Below are 14,639 nucleotides of genomic sequence, written 5' to 3'. Positions count from 1 at the left end.
GTTAGCACATAGTGGATTGTCCTTACTGCAAAGTTCTGGGTTCCTGCTGAGGGTGAGGCAGGCAGGGGCAGAAGATGAGGTTCCACAATGGCCACTGGTCCATCTTGAGGGTCCAGCATGCATGCATATACAGCCTGGGTCCCCCCTCTTTCCTCCTCATCCTCACCCTGTCTTCCCTTCCTTTCCAGGCTCTCCCACACCCCTTGGCCCTGACACATAAGATGAGTTGGCTTCAGCTCCTAGGGAGGATGTTTGTTCTTATCTGGGCCATGTGCATCTCTGTGAAAGAGGTGAGTACGTTTCTATGTCCTTCTAGAAAACCCCTTGAGGCCAGCAGGGTAGGAGCATGGCTGACTTCCACTCCAGCCTGCACTGCCTCACCTGTAGGGGCATCAGGAAAACATTTCCTTTTTAGGCCTCAGGTTCCTAAGTACAGTACAGAAAACAGTGAGTAAGCCAGGCCCATCCCTACTCCATCCCCTCCTCCATTCATCTGTCAACTTGTCCACCGTGTCTCTATCCTTTATGCCACTCTGGGCCTATGACTCTTCCTTCTCGATTCTACCATCTTGTTACCTAACTCTTTCCATCTACCCAGTCACTCATTCATCCATTCCAAACCCCACATAACCTAGGCATCATACTTCTGTTTCTTATTCAGCCATTTCCCCATGTTTGTCTGTCCATCTATCCACTCACCCTTTCACCCACTCGTGTGTCTACCCACTTAACCCATTCAACCAGCCAGTGAATCAGCCTGGAGATTTTGAGCCTTTTGTATATGGAACATTGGGGGGCGGTGTGTGTATGACCGGGATGGGGTGGGTGCTTTTCTTAAGATCAGTTTGATAAGAGAGCCAACACTCACAAACACCTGGACTGTAAGGTAGATTAGAACAGTGTTTAGAGGGAGGTAGGTGCCTTATCTGGAGTGGGAGGAGGGCTGGAAGCTTCATCAGTAGGGAGGCCATGATAAGCAGCAGGCACAAAAGCTCAGAGGCTGGAAAATTAGGCCACGTTTCATGGGTAGCTATAGTGATTGTGTGGCTTTGCAGTTTCTGGGCTGAGGATGGGAGTGAGAAGCCTGTGGGAGCTCTACTCACTGAGGTGTCAGTGATGCCCTCTGGGCACAGGTCAGCTTCCACACTCCACCCTTGGACTCTAGCTGAGCTGCTACACACACAGCCCTCCCTGAATTCCCCACTGGATCAGTACTTCCCAGACTCTGGGTGGAGGGCAGGAAGAGGTCAAGCTTTTCCTTTCTGTCCACCCCAGGGTATTGCCATTTTCCTGCTGAGACCCTCTGATCTTCAGTCCATCCTGTCGGATGCCTGGTTTCATTTTGTCTTGTAAGTAGGTCTGTCCCTTTGGTCACAACTGATGGGGAGGGCTGAAGATTCTCTGGAATAGCACCCAACCATGCCATCATGTTGAAGCACCCTGCTATCGTTATGGTCCAAAGGCCCCCTCTGTCTCCTCTAGATGGTGGTGCATGTAAATGCCTGCGAAGGGGATCAGAAACCCTTGGGACAGAGCCTGTCCTGATGGCAGGGGAAGGCTAACTCCATCTCCCAGAGCCCCAAATGGCAGGCACCACAGAGAAGCAGAGGGTGGCCATCCAGTGGGTGTTTGCACATAGCAGTGTCTCAGGAAGTCCCTTTTAGCTTCAGTGATACCCAGGGTTGCCATCTGAGACCTTGGTTAGAACCAGAAGGCATTTGAGAAATCAGTCTCATCCAGTCATCCTTGGGATTCTCAGAACAGGGCAGTAAGTCACACACCATGATGCAGTGCTCAGTGACGTCAGAGCCCCAGCTGTTGCTGTGCTGGTGGCCCTGGTTCCTAGTGAGAAGGCCTAGCTTAGCAGCCTCTGTGCATGAAGTCATGCACAGCTGACACCAATGGCTTAATGAGCAGAGGCAGACTCAGCTTGACTTTGTGGTAGTGTCAGAGGCCACAGCGGAGGATGAAGAATGCTGGTTTTGCAATAGTGGCACACTGTTAATGTCTTTCATTTGAATATGTTAGGAGGCTGATCTCACTCTCTCTCTCTCTCTCTCTCTCTCTCTCTCTCTCTCTCTCTCTCTCTCTGTGTGTGTGTGTGTGTGTGTTGTGTGTACCTGCACATGTACAGGAGTGCACATATTATATATGTAGGCCAGAGTTTGAAGTCGGGCATCTTCTTCATTTTCCACCCCATTCTCTGTGGCCCTTTACTTTATGAGACCTGGTCTTTCACTGAATTTAGAGTTCCCTGCTTGGCTAGACTGGTTAGTCAGCAAGCCCCAGGGCTCCTCCTACCCCTGCCTCCTCAGGGCTTGGATGAAGGGCATCCATGGCCACATGTGGACTTTTGATGTGGGTGCTGGGGACTGAGCTCAGGTCCTCGTGCTTTCTTCACAGGAGGCAGTATGGCAGCTGAGCGGCTCCAGTGCCTACCTGGGAGTTTTATAAAGCATGTACCTGCCCTCTAGCGGTATAAACTGAGTTCTTCATCCCCCAGGGCCAGGCACAGCAAGTGGACAGGCCAGATAGACACTGCCCTGCCAGGATGCAGGCCACTGTTGAGAAAGTATGCTGGTTCCCGAGGAGATACGTTTACACAGCTTCTGCTCTTAGCGTGATGTCCCACTCTGCTTCTGCTCTGTTAGGGTAGAGGAAGGTAGAGTGGCACTTTCTCACCTGAGTCCCCAGTTGGTTCCTCAGTCAGGCCCCTGTTCTTCACCTGGGGGAAAAGCAAGTTTGCTGTGCCCTAGACTCTCTTGTGCAAAGTGTCTGACATTAGAAACACAAGAGTATTGTCAACTAGATGTCTGCAAGACTGGAAGTGTGGGCACTGTTTAGGAGGACACTTTCATCATGTATGTTTGTTACACGCTATATTTATTGTTTGGAAAAATTTTTATACATGTGTATAATACATTTCATCAGACCCAACTTTTACTCTCACCCTTCCAACACTTCACAAACTCCTCTACTGACTGCTTCTCCCTCCCAATTCCCTGTGTGAGTTTTAGTTTTTTGGACACAGGGTTTCACTATGTAGCTGGCTCAGGGCTCACTGTGTAGACCAGGCTGGCAATCCACCAGGGGCTACATCACCAAAGAAACCACTCTCCTTCCCCCAGCAGTCATCAGCTGCCAGTAGCTCCCCAGCCGTAGGTGGGTCCCTTCCTTACTCCCTGGAGCTTTGGTTGGCTTGATCTTGTGCAGGTCCTGTACATGATGGCCCCATCACACTTAGAAAACACTGCTCTGCAGCGGGCCTCTGTGACCTCTGGCTCTTGCAATTGTCCTGCTTTCTCTTCCACAATGATGACACGTCACACAAAAACTACCATCTTCAAAATAATTTTTAAAGAGTGTGTGAGCTTGTGGGAGGGGCGGGAGGCACATGTCATAGTGCCTACATGGAAGTCAGAGGACACCCTGTAGGAGTTGCTTCTCTTTTTCTACTATGTGAGTTCCAGGAACCAAACTCAGCCTGTCAGCTTGGCAGGAAGCTCTTTACCACTTGAGTCATCTCAGTGCCCCAAACCACCATCTTAATCACTTTCAAGCACAGCTCAGAGCTGTGGAGTATGTCCACATGGCTGTGCACCAGTCTCCAGGGAACTCTTCTTGCAAAACTAAAGCCTTTTACTGAGTAAATCATAACTCCCAAATGTCTCCCCTCTGGTAACCTCTTTTCTGCTCTTGTCCTCTGACTTTGACCACTCTGGGTACTTCTTTTAAGTACAGAGATGTTAGCTATCATTTTATAAGTGCCTTACTTCAATTAGCATATATTGCACCTTAAAATGATAAAAGAGTAGGCTTTGAAAAACTTTGAAATTATAATTAGCTTCTGAGTATGAATGTTGGAAGCTTTTGTGATTTTTATTGAAAACATGCTTTTTACCTAACTGCTGATCTACCCTAGTGTTTCCCACATCTATGTGGGAACTGTAACCGTATAGGTGATTTGCAAGCCATCTGTCCTTGTGGGCTGGATGGGAGAGTCTGCTGGCAGCCCACACCGGCTTGGCCTTGCATCCAGTGATGCAGTCTACACAGGATTTAGACCAGCTGAATGAGGCCAGGAAACCTTGCATGTCTTGTCAACATCGGCTACCATGGCAACCTTTTTTGGAGGTTAAGGTTTGGGGGTTGAATGTTTCTGCTGCTGCTAAGTAAGGCCCTTGTCTCCTATGTCTCCTGAACAGTTTTGTCCAAGCTGTGCTTGTGATACTGTCTGTATTCTTGTACTTGTTTGCCTACAAAGAATACCTTGCCTGCCTCGTGCTGGCCATGGCCCTGGGCTGGGCGAACATGCTCTACTACACGAGAGGCTTCCAGTCTATGGGCATGTACAGCGTCATGATCCAGAAGGTATGCTGGGAACTGTGCAGGCAGAGCACCATTTGAGGGTGGGGTGTCCACTCTTCAGATGTGGAAACTAAGATCTGAAGCAGTAATCAGTAAGCCAGCACTCTCCGAAATGCAACAGTCTTCATTTCATTTTGGTCAGACTTTAAAACAACTGGGCTTGTAGGGCATTGGTAAGGGACACACTTTGTGAGGGAAATGTTCTGACCCGTGAGCAGTGGTGTGCTGGGAAATATCTAACAATTGTTCTTTGTATGTGTGTGCCCATGCCTGCATGTAACAGATAAGTGTATGTATACGTTGCATACTGAATACGTACACACATACACACGGTTGTCATACATTCTTACAATTTGAAGGGTGAGATGAGTAGCAGTTTGTTGCTTTCTGAAATGGGGTTGTATCTGTCACTGGCCTGTGGTAGCAGCTGACCAATGAGAGCTGCTCCTTTCTGCCCGGTTGACCATTCACTTTGTTAGCAGCAAGGAGAGACAGTCTGGACGGTGTCAGTCAAGCTGAGAGCAACTGCTTTACCGAACTGGATAACTGGTATCAAACACCAGAAGGATTGTTAACCTTCCTGTGCTATTCACAGAAGACTGCCTATACCTTAAAATGACAATGTTTTAATTAAATTTTTGAAAAATTCACACATGCATACAAAGTATTTTGATCATATTTACTGGACTCCTCAGCCTATCTTCTCCTAGATCCACTCCTTCCTCACCCAACCCTCTTAACTTCATGTTCTCTTTTCTTAAAACACACACACACACACACACACACACACACACACACACACACACACACACGTACATACATACATACATGTATATATACACAATATATAATACGAATATAATATATAAAGTTACACACAAGCATGCATGCATACATGCATGCTCATGCAAGCACTTAATGATTCTAAGTTGTGTTGTTCATGGGTGTAGGGTCATCCACTGGAATGTGGTCAACTAACCAAGGTCCAATTCTTAAAGAAAAACTGATTCTTCTTCCCCAAGAAGCCATCAACTCTCATGGTTGGCATGATCTCATGCAGGTCTTCCACAGACAACAGTTGCAGTTCCTTGGTCCAGTGACCCTGGCATTTCTAGAAGATGATGTTTCCATCTAATCTTCCCTGACTTTTGGCTTTTACAACCTTTCTGCCCTTGATCCCACAGTGGTCACTAAGCTTTGTGAGGAAAGGGATACAATGCAGACCTTCCATTTGTGGCTGAATCCCCCCCCCCCACATACTTTTACTCTGCACTTTGACCAGTTGTGAGTTTCAGACAGCCCACATTTTAAAGTTTAATCTGCCTTAACATTTTCTGGGTCACTGTCTTGAATCTTGATGTAGACATCAATATAATGAGGAACATTTTGCTGGCAGGATTTAAATATTTGTAGCATTGCTGGTTTTCATGGCATAACTGTTCCTGCCATGGTGGATTTGCAGCTGCTGACATTATGCCACTTAACACATCTGGGAAGAGATGTGCAGTTGCATATTATTACATAGTCCTTCCACTATCTGGTTACAATAGATATACGACCCTCCCCCAGCATAAATGATTGTATAATGTAGCAAAATAGCCATGTAACACTCAATGTTGAATATTTATTACCTTAAATATAACAATTGTAAATGTATGTGACTAAAGTTTTATTTTGAGACAAGTTCTTAAAATAGAGCCCAGGCTGGTTTGGAAGTTCATGCTCTTCCTGCCTTAGCCTTCACCATGCTTGGGCTATAAGTCTATTCTACTATGCTTGACTTAGTGATTGAGTTTTTTGCAATAAAGATTATTTTTATTTTTTTATTGAGCTATAATTGAAAATTTGTATACATCTAAAGTGTAGGATTGGGTATAGCTATATCCTGTGTAGTGATTACCAATTTCAATGTAGTTAATACAGCCACCATGTGTGTTAGAAAATTGGAGGCCTATTCTTTGGGCACACTTCGACTGCACAATTTGATATTTTTCATGAGAGCCCCAGAACTTATTTATCTTATAATTGCATGTTTGATTTAGTTTCTTTATAGTGGGTATGGTCATAAAATTCATGCAAATTCAACTATCAGTTCTTAGAAGTAGGTATGTGCTGGTCCTGGCATGTCATTGGCCCCAGGGAGGCCCAGAGGTGGGACTCCATAGAGAAAGACACAGGGTGAATCAGAGAGACTGTATGCTGGGAGGCGAGGTGGAGGGAAGAGGGGTCTTGGGGACAAAGCAGGAAAGAAGGCTTCCTTGTAGAGACGGGGCCTTCAGAGGAGCCTGGGGGCCATCAAACGGGATGGAGAGGAGGGAGAGAGAATGGCGGGATACAGGAGACAGGTGCACGGCAACCACACGTGCACACCTCACACTTGGATCATGTCCCTTTCTTTGCAGGTCATTTTGCACGATGTTCTCAAGTTCTTGTTTGTTTACATCCTGTTCTTACTTGGATTTGGAGTAGGTAATTGCTTCACAACTAACAGTAATGCCCATGCTTGTAAGGCACCTTATCCAGACAGCAGAATGACAAAGCACACTGGCTTCATCAGGGTGACATAGTACCTGCCACATTCCTTGACCAACTTGACCAAGTTGGAGTCATCACCCCTGATCTCATGGATTAGAGACTCATGGCCATCTCTAGTCCACCCATCCAACCCGTGTTTTCCCCAGACTGTCAGATCCATCACAATCTCTCTGATAGGCTCAGCAGAGTTCTTACCCCATCCTGCAGACGGGCAAGTAAGAGCTCACAGAAACTTGATGGGCAGACTTCAAAAACTAGGAGTAGTCTAGTACACTGAGCTGTATTCCTCTGGCCCTATACATCTTTTCACTCTTGACAGTTTGCTTCAGTTATCTCTGCGGTAACTTATGGTTTATTGGGGACCAAATATGTGGAGGCCCTTTTTAAAATTCAAAGGGAATGAGATAATCTGATTTTATTTCTAACCACTCTATAGAAGATGGCATGTTTAGCATGTTTTTCTCCAGGGCAATTTTGTGGAATAGCCCCCCCCCCTTTTTCATGACTGTTGACACAGCTGCTGTCATCGGTCTGATCCTTTTCAAGGACAAATCTTGCTTATTCATTTGACCTTCTACCTGTGGACTTATTCCTCCATGCATTCACTCACACCTGAGCCTTCCATTCACTCACCTAGCAAAGCAGCATCGCTGTGGTGTGTTGTTGCATAGAAGAGAAAAACAAGTCCAGGCCTTGTTCATAGGAAACTCAAGACACAGCATTAAGAGGGGATATAGGATCTTATAGTGCTGGGGAGACCACTTGGGGTACAGGCAGCCAGAACCTTAGTCTACAGGGAGCCAGAGTTGAACACAGGTTAAGCGACAACCTTGGAGGGCTGTGGATGAGTGAGGACTAGGCTTCTGATAGAGGAGGGGAGAAGATGCTAGGCTTCAGTGGGCTGGAAGGGCTTTCTGCAGGCCAGGCAGGAAAATCAGCCTCGTTAGGCTTCTGGGGAACATGACAGTGGAGATGAGGAGGAGCAGAGATGGGAATTGAGAGGCCAGAGAGAGGAAGGCAGCCGTGTATACATGCAAACACGTGAGTTCTCTGAGTGGCCGGACAACAGAGAGCCCAAGAGCACCCATTCTCCCCGCAGCGCTGGCCTCACTGATTGAGAAATGCTCCAAGGACAAACAGGACTGCAGCTCCTACGGCAGCTTCAGCGATGCGGTGCTGGAGCTCTTCAAGCTCACCATAGGCCTGGGCGACCTGAACATCCAGCAGAACTCCACCTACCCCATCCTCTTTCTCTTCCTACTCATCACCTATGTCATCCTCACCTTTGTCCTGCTCCTCAACATGCTCATCGCCCTGATGGGGGAGACGGTGGAGAATGTCTCCAAAGAGAGTGAGCGGATCTGGCGCTTGCAGGTGAGCGGGCAGAGGCCTTGCTAGGGCCTTGCTCAGCACTTCATCTCGAGGTTTCGCATAGCCAGCAGCAGCAGTGGGGCTGGGGTGCATCCCGAGACTCTGCCTAAGCCTCAACATAGGCTCTTTGAGAACAGGGTCTAGAATAGCAGCACATATGGGGAAATGCAGGCTTTTGGGGATACTCTGTTCATTGTCACCTGTGATGTGTGGACATTGAGAGGTAACTGGGGTTGAAGAGAAGTAAGGTTCTGGAACAATGGAAGTGACATTTCTGCTTTGTTTCATCCTGGCCTTATCATTTCTCAGTCCTGAGAACAACTCACGGTGTGGATCCTGTGGTGATGACCTATCTGATTCGTGAGCTGACTAGACACGGTGCTGCTTAGAAAGTGCTTGTTGGACTTAGGGGGGAGGGGAGGGGAGGAGCAGCCCTTCAGATGCTTGCAGAGCTGCCTGCAGCAGAGGGGACTGCAACCTCCTCTTGCCACCCTCAGCTGGCAGAATTGAGATCACATGACTACAGGGAGAGAAGCTCTGGGTTTCCGGTTACCAGAACCTTTTTTAACTAGGTTGTGCATAATGCTCAGTCAGAGAGACTGGACACACTGCCAGGGAAGCTTCCACGGTACCCAAGCTGGGTAGAGAGTGTGGGAATGTTTGACTTCTGAACTTTCCTCCACCTGCAGTTCCAGAATCCCAACGTTTCAGTCAGGAGGCTCCAGATATCCAGACATACTATTTATGCTAAGCTTAAAGCAGTTTATCAGTCCCAGAGTTTATTTCTCATGTTTGAACTCATGATTACTCCACACCCTCAAGACCTTAGGCACAAATGAGGCTGGAGTGAGCTATCAGATGGGGTACCTGTGAATGTACCCTCATCTGGAGCGGGGCTCTCAGAGCAGGCTTGGAGAAATCAGTTTAGGCTTCTCTATCGTCCCAGAGAGCCAGGACCATCTTGGAGTTTGAGAAAATGTTACCAGAATGGCTGAGAAGCAGATTCCGCATGGGAGAGCTGTGCAAAGTAGCTGATGAGGACTTCCGGCTGTGCCTGAGGTAACAAAGAGGGAAGGGGTGTGGGGCAGTAGTCTTTGAGGTGGGCAGGATCAGCAAACAGGTTGGAGCATCCCTGGATCTGTGGCATTAGAGGAGCTCTATAGAAACACATCCTAAGTGTGTTTCTATTACTGGGATGTGATTGTATAGTAGTGAGTACAGTGGTCACACTTGCAGGATCAACGAGGTGAAGTGGACTGAATGGAAAACACACGTGTCTTTTCTCAATGAAGATCCAGGGCCCATAAGACGGACAGGTATTGTTGCTTTAAGATGTTGTGGGGTCTTCTTTTGTGCACCATGTGACTTCATGTGAATCAAGACCAAGAGGCCTGGTTTTCCTACCTGTGAATTGGAAGGTCCTTCCCAGCTCTGATACTCTGTAGCACTATTTAGAACAGCTTTTAAAAACTAAATGGTAGGGGGATGAGGTGCAGCTTAGGTTCTGGGTTCTAGCCTCAGCCCCACCAGAAAAAAAAAAAAAAAGGTTGTGCCAACATGCAGGGACAGGACACAGAAGGATGTACTTCTAAATCTCAACTCTGTTTTCCACAGCAGATTCAAACAAAATTCAAGATTCTTCCAGGAGCAATAGCAAAACCACCCTCTATGCATTTGATGAATTAGATGAATTTCCAGAAACGTCGGTGTAGAAGCATGGCTGAAGGCTGATGTGAACACTGTGGTCTGATGCTGCAGGCCAAGCCCTGGTGCTGAAGTGCTATGCAGAGTGCTAGACTAGAAGCAAAACACTCCTCACAGTGGCTGGTGGCTGCTGAGGGGCAGCAGTCACGATCTGAAAGGAAGGCTCCTTGGGTTTTGTGACTCCAGAGGTCAGTAGAAATCCATGGCCAGCAGTTCTGGGTCTGGAAGTCTCCTGATGCCCCGGGTGAGGTGCCTGCAGGTTGGCTTGGCTCCAAGACGCATGTGCTGGGGAAGACGGAGCTGGGGTCTGAGGAGTGGGGAGAGCAGTCTTCCCTCTACTATGGTCTGTTGTTAGGGCCAGCTCTTCCTTTGCCTCCACAACTGTGATTTGTGGGGGATCCTGTCCTAGCAAGTCTAGAAGATCTGAGCTAAGTTGATCTACCTGGGGAGTAAGGGAATGAGCTATGGGAATACCCTCATTGAGTCTCCATCGAGCAGGAAGCTGGACTCCATCCTTGGACTGAAACCCAAGGCTAAACCTATCTCCAGCAGAGAGATGTTTTAACAGTGTAACTGACACAAAATTTTTATTTTTAGTTCAGAAAAGCCATTTCACTTTTGAATGAAAATTACTTCAGATGAAGTAGGCAACTTTAAAAGCTAAGAAATAGATTTTGGGCTTTTGGACTGAATGTAAGTATTATATACTAGGCCTCAGGATGGTCAGGGTCAGGACAATAAAATTTTCCTCATGCACACAAAGCCTGAGGGAGACAGGCTGTGATCTAGGGAAAAGGTTTGGTGTCCATCTTCTTTCAGCCCCATCCAGTGCTGGCCTCACTTTATCTGAGATGAAAATAGCAGCTGATCTGTTGAGAGGGTTTTAAAACTGAAAGCTGACTAGCACACGCCAGTGTTTCGTATGTTTTTGTTAACTGTGAATACTGAAACTGTAGTAGAAGGCTTCTCAGGAAAGGATATCTGTCAAACTTAGGGCTGACTTCTTATCCTCAGCCTAAGTTTTTTTTTTTTTTTCTCCTTGAAATTTCAGAGTCAGTTTGGGGTGTAGAGGTAGAGATTGGAGAATTTCTCCAGTGGCTAGAACTGAAATGTTCCTCCCACCCCCAGCCTACACTCTTCTGTTATTTAGTGATAGGATTCATGTGGAAAGGTTTGAGATGGAATCATAGATGATTATGAAGATTTTTTTTAATGTTAAAGAGGGTGGACATAAGTTGGGACTTTAGAAAACTTGGCAATTGGTGAGCTAATCAGTCTAGAGACCAGACAAAGCAGTTCACTCTGGCAGGTTTCTCCATTCTAGAAGGTTCCAAGTACCAGCTTAGCTGGACAGGTGAAAAGTTGGTCATTTCATCCTGAATGGCCAGGTCAGGGGAGATGGTGGATGGTACAGCATGGACAGCTGCCCAGTCTGCAGCAGCCACTACCTGCTCAACCTTCTAGAGTCTACATTGCTCAAAGATCACACTCAAGTAGGGGAAGATGACAAAGCATGTGTTTTTTTTGGAAAAGCAAGAACCTGAGGGGGACATCATGGGAAGGATGGGCAGAAATAGTCAGAAAACTGGATTGAGATTTTGGTTCAGTTCAGTAGAGTTCAGCTTCGGGAGTTTGGAAGTATTCAAGAAATGGGGTGAGCACTTGTTGGGGAAGAAGCTGAAGAAAGCAGTTAGGTGAATCTTAAGGTTCCTAGACATTCTACAAGCCAGTATTCCATACCTGGAGTCTCCTTGAGTTACCTGAACAGAAGGTCCTGTTTAAAGGGCAACCACTGGTTCTAGGGAGCTGGGATTCCAGCTTCGTGCTGCCTTGGAAGTCAGGAGATAAAGCCACATAGCTTTGCATTTCCCACCTGGATGGAAGGCATGTCACGTTGGGCAGATAGAAATAACCAGCTTCTCACATGTTGTGGAGATCTGCTTTTGGTGGATCTGGGTGGAGTTTGTTGGCAAACTCATTTCTAAACTTGCTATTCATCTAAATGTGGGACCCCCTCCCCCAATGAAGGCTTCCAGCCCAGAATGTCAAGCTAAGAAAGTTCATCAAAGCAAGGAAAAGGCATCTCAACAAATGGTGTCCCATTCAAAAGGACCAAATCCCTCATTATACATGTGGAGACTCAGGCTCTGGAATGAACATGACTTGTTCTAAGTCATGTCAGAGTAGGAGATGCTAGGATGTTCTGATTTCTGAGCCACAGGGATCCTTTTGCAGCTTTTATCATTGAGTCTTTTTGTAGTTGCCACATTGAGGGGCTAGTTCTCTCTCTCCTCTCTCTCCTCCCCACCCCCCTCTCTCTGTCTCTCTCTCATGTCTTGGAAGTTAGCATTGTCCGTACAACCCAATAACAAGTCTAAAGGTCAAATGTGCCTAAAGCCACACAATAACAACAAAAATAGCAAGAATACACACACACACACACACACACACACACACACACACACACACACACACACACACCACTGACTCTGTGGGCCTAACAGGACATCTTAAAACTCCATGCTTTACATTCCAGTAGTTTAGGGGGAAGAGGTTTTCTGGGGATGGGACTGAGCATGCTCAGGCAGTAGCTGCAAACCCTGTTTTAGGTAAACATTTCCCCAGGAAGAGTTCTGTATTCTAGACATGATGTCACATGTCTGTCTGGGATAACACCAGTGCTTACTTCCTTCCTGGTGTGGGGGGAAGGAGTGAAAGTCGTACTGTGAAGCCATTGAGCTCTTAGGCATCTGCCAAGAGAGTGCAGTATTATCGAGGTTCCTTTCCTTCCTTTTGCTCTGGGTGAGCCACAGGGAGACAGGCTCTCACCAGAGTCTGTAAGTCATATTTGACTTCTGCATTGATTTACGTGTTATTTTATATTTACTGTGATTTTGGTTCCAGACACAGAGTTATTGTCTTATTCTCACGGGATGTACCTGATCCTTATATAACTTAATTTATAGACTTGTTTTTAGTGTTGTTTGTGTGAAACTACATGCTCAAGAAATCATAAAGAGTAAGACTACTTTGGTCTCATTGAAGAAATACTGTTTTGATTTCTAATAAATATTTATTTTGTCACGTTATGACCATGTTTCTGTCTTTGCATTGTATGAATATGAAAACCAATTAGAAATCCTAGAGTGTTTCGTAACAGGAATGGGTAAAAGGAAGATTGATGTTGGATCTGAAGCATTTCTCCTGGATCCTGATGGGGTGGCGGGCGAGCATGCTATGTGTGTCAATGTGCATGCACACCTGATTCCTATTTTAGTTGCCTATTTGGCAGCTTTGTTTTATTTTTAAAAAGATTTATCTTGGGCTGGAGAGATGGCTCAGGGGTTAAGAGCACTGACTGCTCTTCCAGGGAACCTGGGTTCAATTCCCAGCACCCACATGACAGCTCACACCTGTCTGTAACTCCAGTTCCAGAGGATCTGACACAGATATACATGCAGACAAAACATCAGTGCACATAAAATAAAAATAAATCATTAGAAAAATTTTAAAATTCATCAGTTGTCCGGTTCTATTTTCCAGTAGCCATCTCAAAACTATCACTATGACTCTTGTCATTTCCCTCTCCATGTCTGAGGCTGGTTTAGTCTCCAAGCTGGCAGTGAAGATGGAAACCATCAAATAGGGACACTTTCAAGTTTTGATCATCAAACGTATGATTTTCCTTGTATCCACACCCACGCAGTAGTATTACTACTCCCTTGGGAATTATTTTTTTTTAAAGATTCCTGGGAAATTGCCCTTTTAAAAAAAGATTTATTTTATGTATATGAGTATATTGTCATTGTCTTCAGATACACCAGAAGAGGGCATCGGATCCCATTACAGATGGTTGTGAGCCACCATGTGGTTGCTGGGAATTGAACTCAGGACCTCTAGAAGGGGAGTCAGTGCTCTTAACTGCTGAGCCATCTCTCCAGCCCTGCTTGTGAATTCTTAGGCTATTTCATGATGGTGAAAGTTAATTTTTCTACTTAATAGATTTACTTAGTAAAAAGGAATGTTTGTATTGAACTAAATTAGCCTATCAATAGATACAGTGGCTCTAGTAATTTTTTTCCAGTTTGTAACATAGCAATCTCCCATAGACTCCAGGTTTTGAATGACTTGGTTTTTAAATCAAATTTCTATTATTTTCCTGGGCCAAATTCAGGCAGTGTCAGTCTTCTGTTTTCGTTTGATAAGAGGTAACATTTTGGTCAGTGCCCTTTACTTTGTGAATATGGGAATGGAGCACGTTCATGTTATACATGGGGAAACCTACTAAGCCTGTGTGGCAGCCCTGATTGGAATCTTCTACAGGAGTTCCTTTTTGTGCTAAGGGTTGTAAAATCCACCGCCAGCCCCAGAAGTGCTAAGAACTGTGAAATACCACGGGAGTGCTGAGCACTGTGACACCCTGAATGTGAGTTCATCTCTCACTGACTTGGTACATGTTAAGGAATCACCCTCTGGTTAAAAACTCTATCAGCTTTGTGTGCATGTCAAGGCGGAGATGTAAAGTGTTCTCTGCAGGTCGTGACAAGCCTGCTGAAGACAAGCTAGGTGGGAATGTAGCAATATCAAAAAGCTTTGGGAGTCCCCTCAGAAGCCACTTTCCCTCAGGCTATTTGTTGAGGGGATATGCAAAGGCCTTTCAG

The 14,639-nt window shown here is 46.0% G+C and overlaps 1 protein-coding gene across 1 annotated transcript in view; it reads left to right on the top strand.

Annotated features, from left to right (window-relative positions):
• The window catches only part of Trpv3 (transient receptor potential cation channel subfamily V member 3), a 32,289-nt gene extending 19,222 nt beyond the window's left edge, over positions 1-13,067 (top strand). The window contains exons 11-18 of the mRNA XM_032913186.1: positions 189-290; positions 1,276-1,349; positions 4,206-4,371; positions 6,771-6,837; positions 8,003-8,277; positions 9,221-9,333; positions 9,511-9,590; positions 9,889-13,067. Coding sequence (XP_032769077.1) covers positions 189-290; positions 1,276-1,349; positions 4,206-4,371; positions 6,771-6,837; positions 8,003-8,277; positions 9,221-9,333; positions 9,511-9,590; positions 9,889-9,986 — 975 coding nt within the window. The 3' untranslated portion in view covers positions 9,987-13,067. The remainder of the gene's footprint in view (positions 1-188; positions 291-1,275; positions 1,350-4,205; positions 4,372-6,770; positions 6,838-8,002; positions 8,278-9,220; positions 9,334-9,510; positions 9,591-9,888) is intronic.
• Positions 13,068-14,639: the final 1,572 nt, after the last annotated feature.

This window comes from Rattus rattus, chromosome 9, assembly GCF_011064425.1.
Source record: "Rattus rattus isolate New Zealand chromosome 9, Rrattus_CSIRO_v1, whole genome shotgun sequence".
Classification (NCBI taxonomy): Eukaryota; Metazoa; Chordata; class Mammalia; order Rodentia; family Muridae; genus Rattus; species Rattus rattus.
Note: the sequence above shows the minus strand (reverse complement) of the source record. Positions and strands in the feature narration are given on the sequence as shown.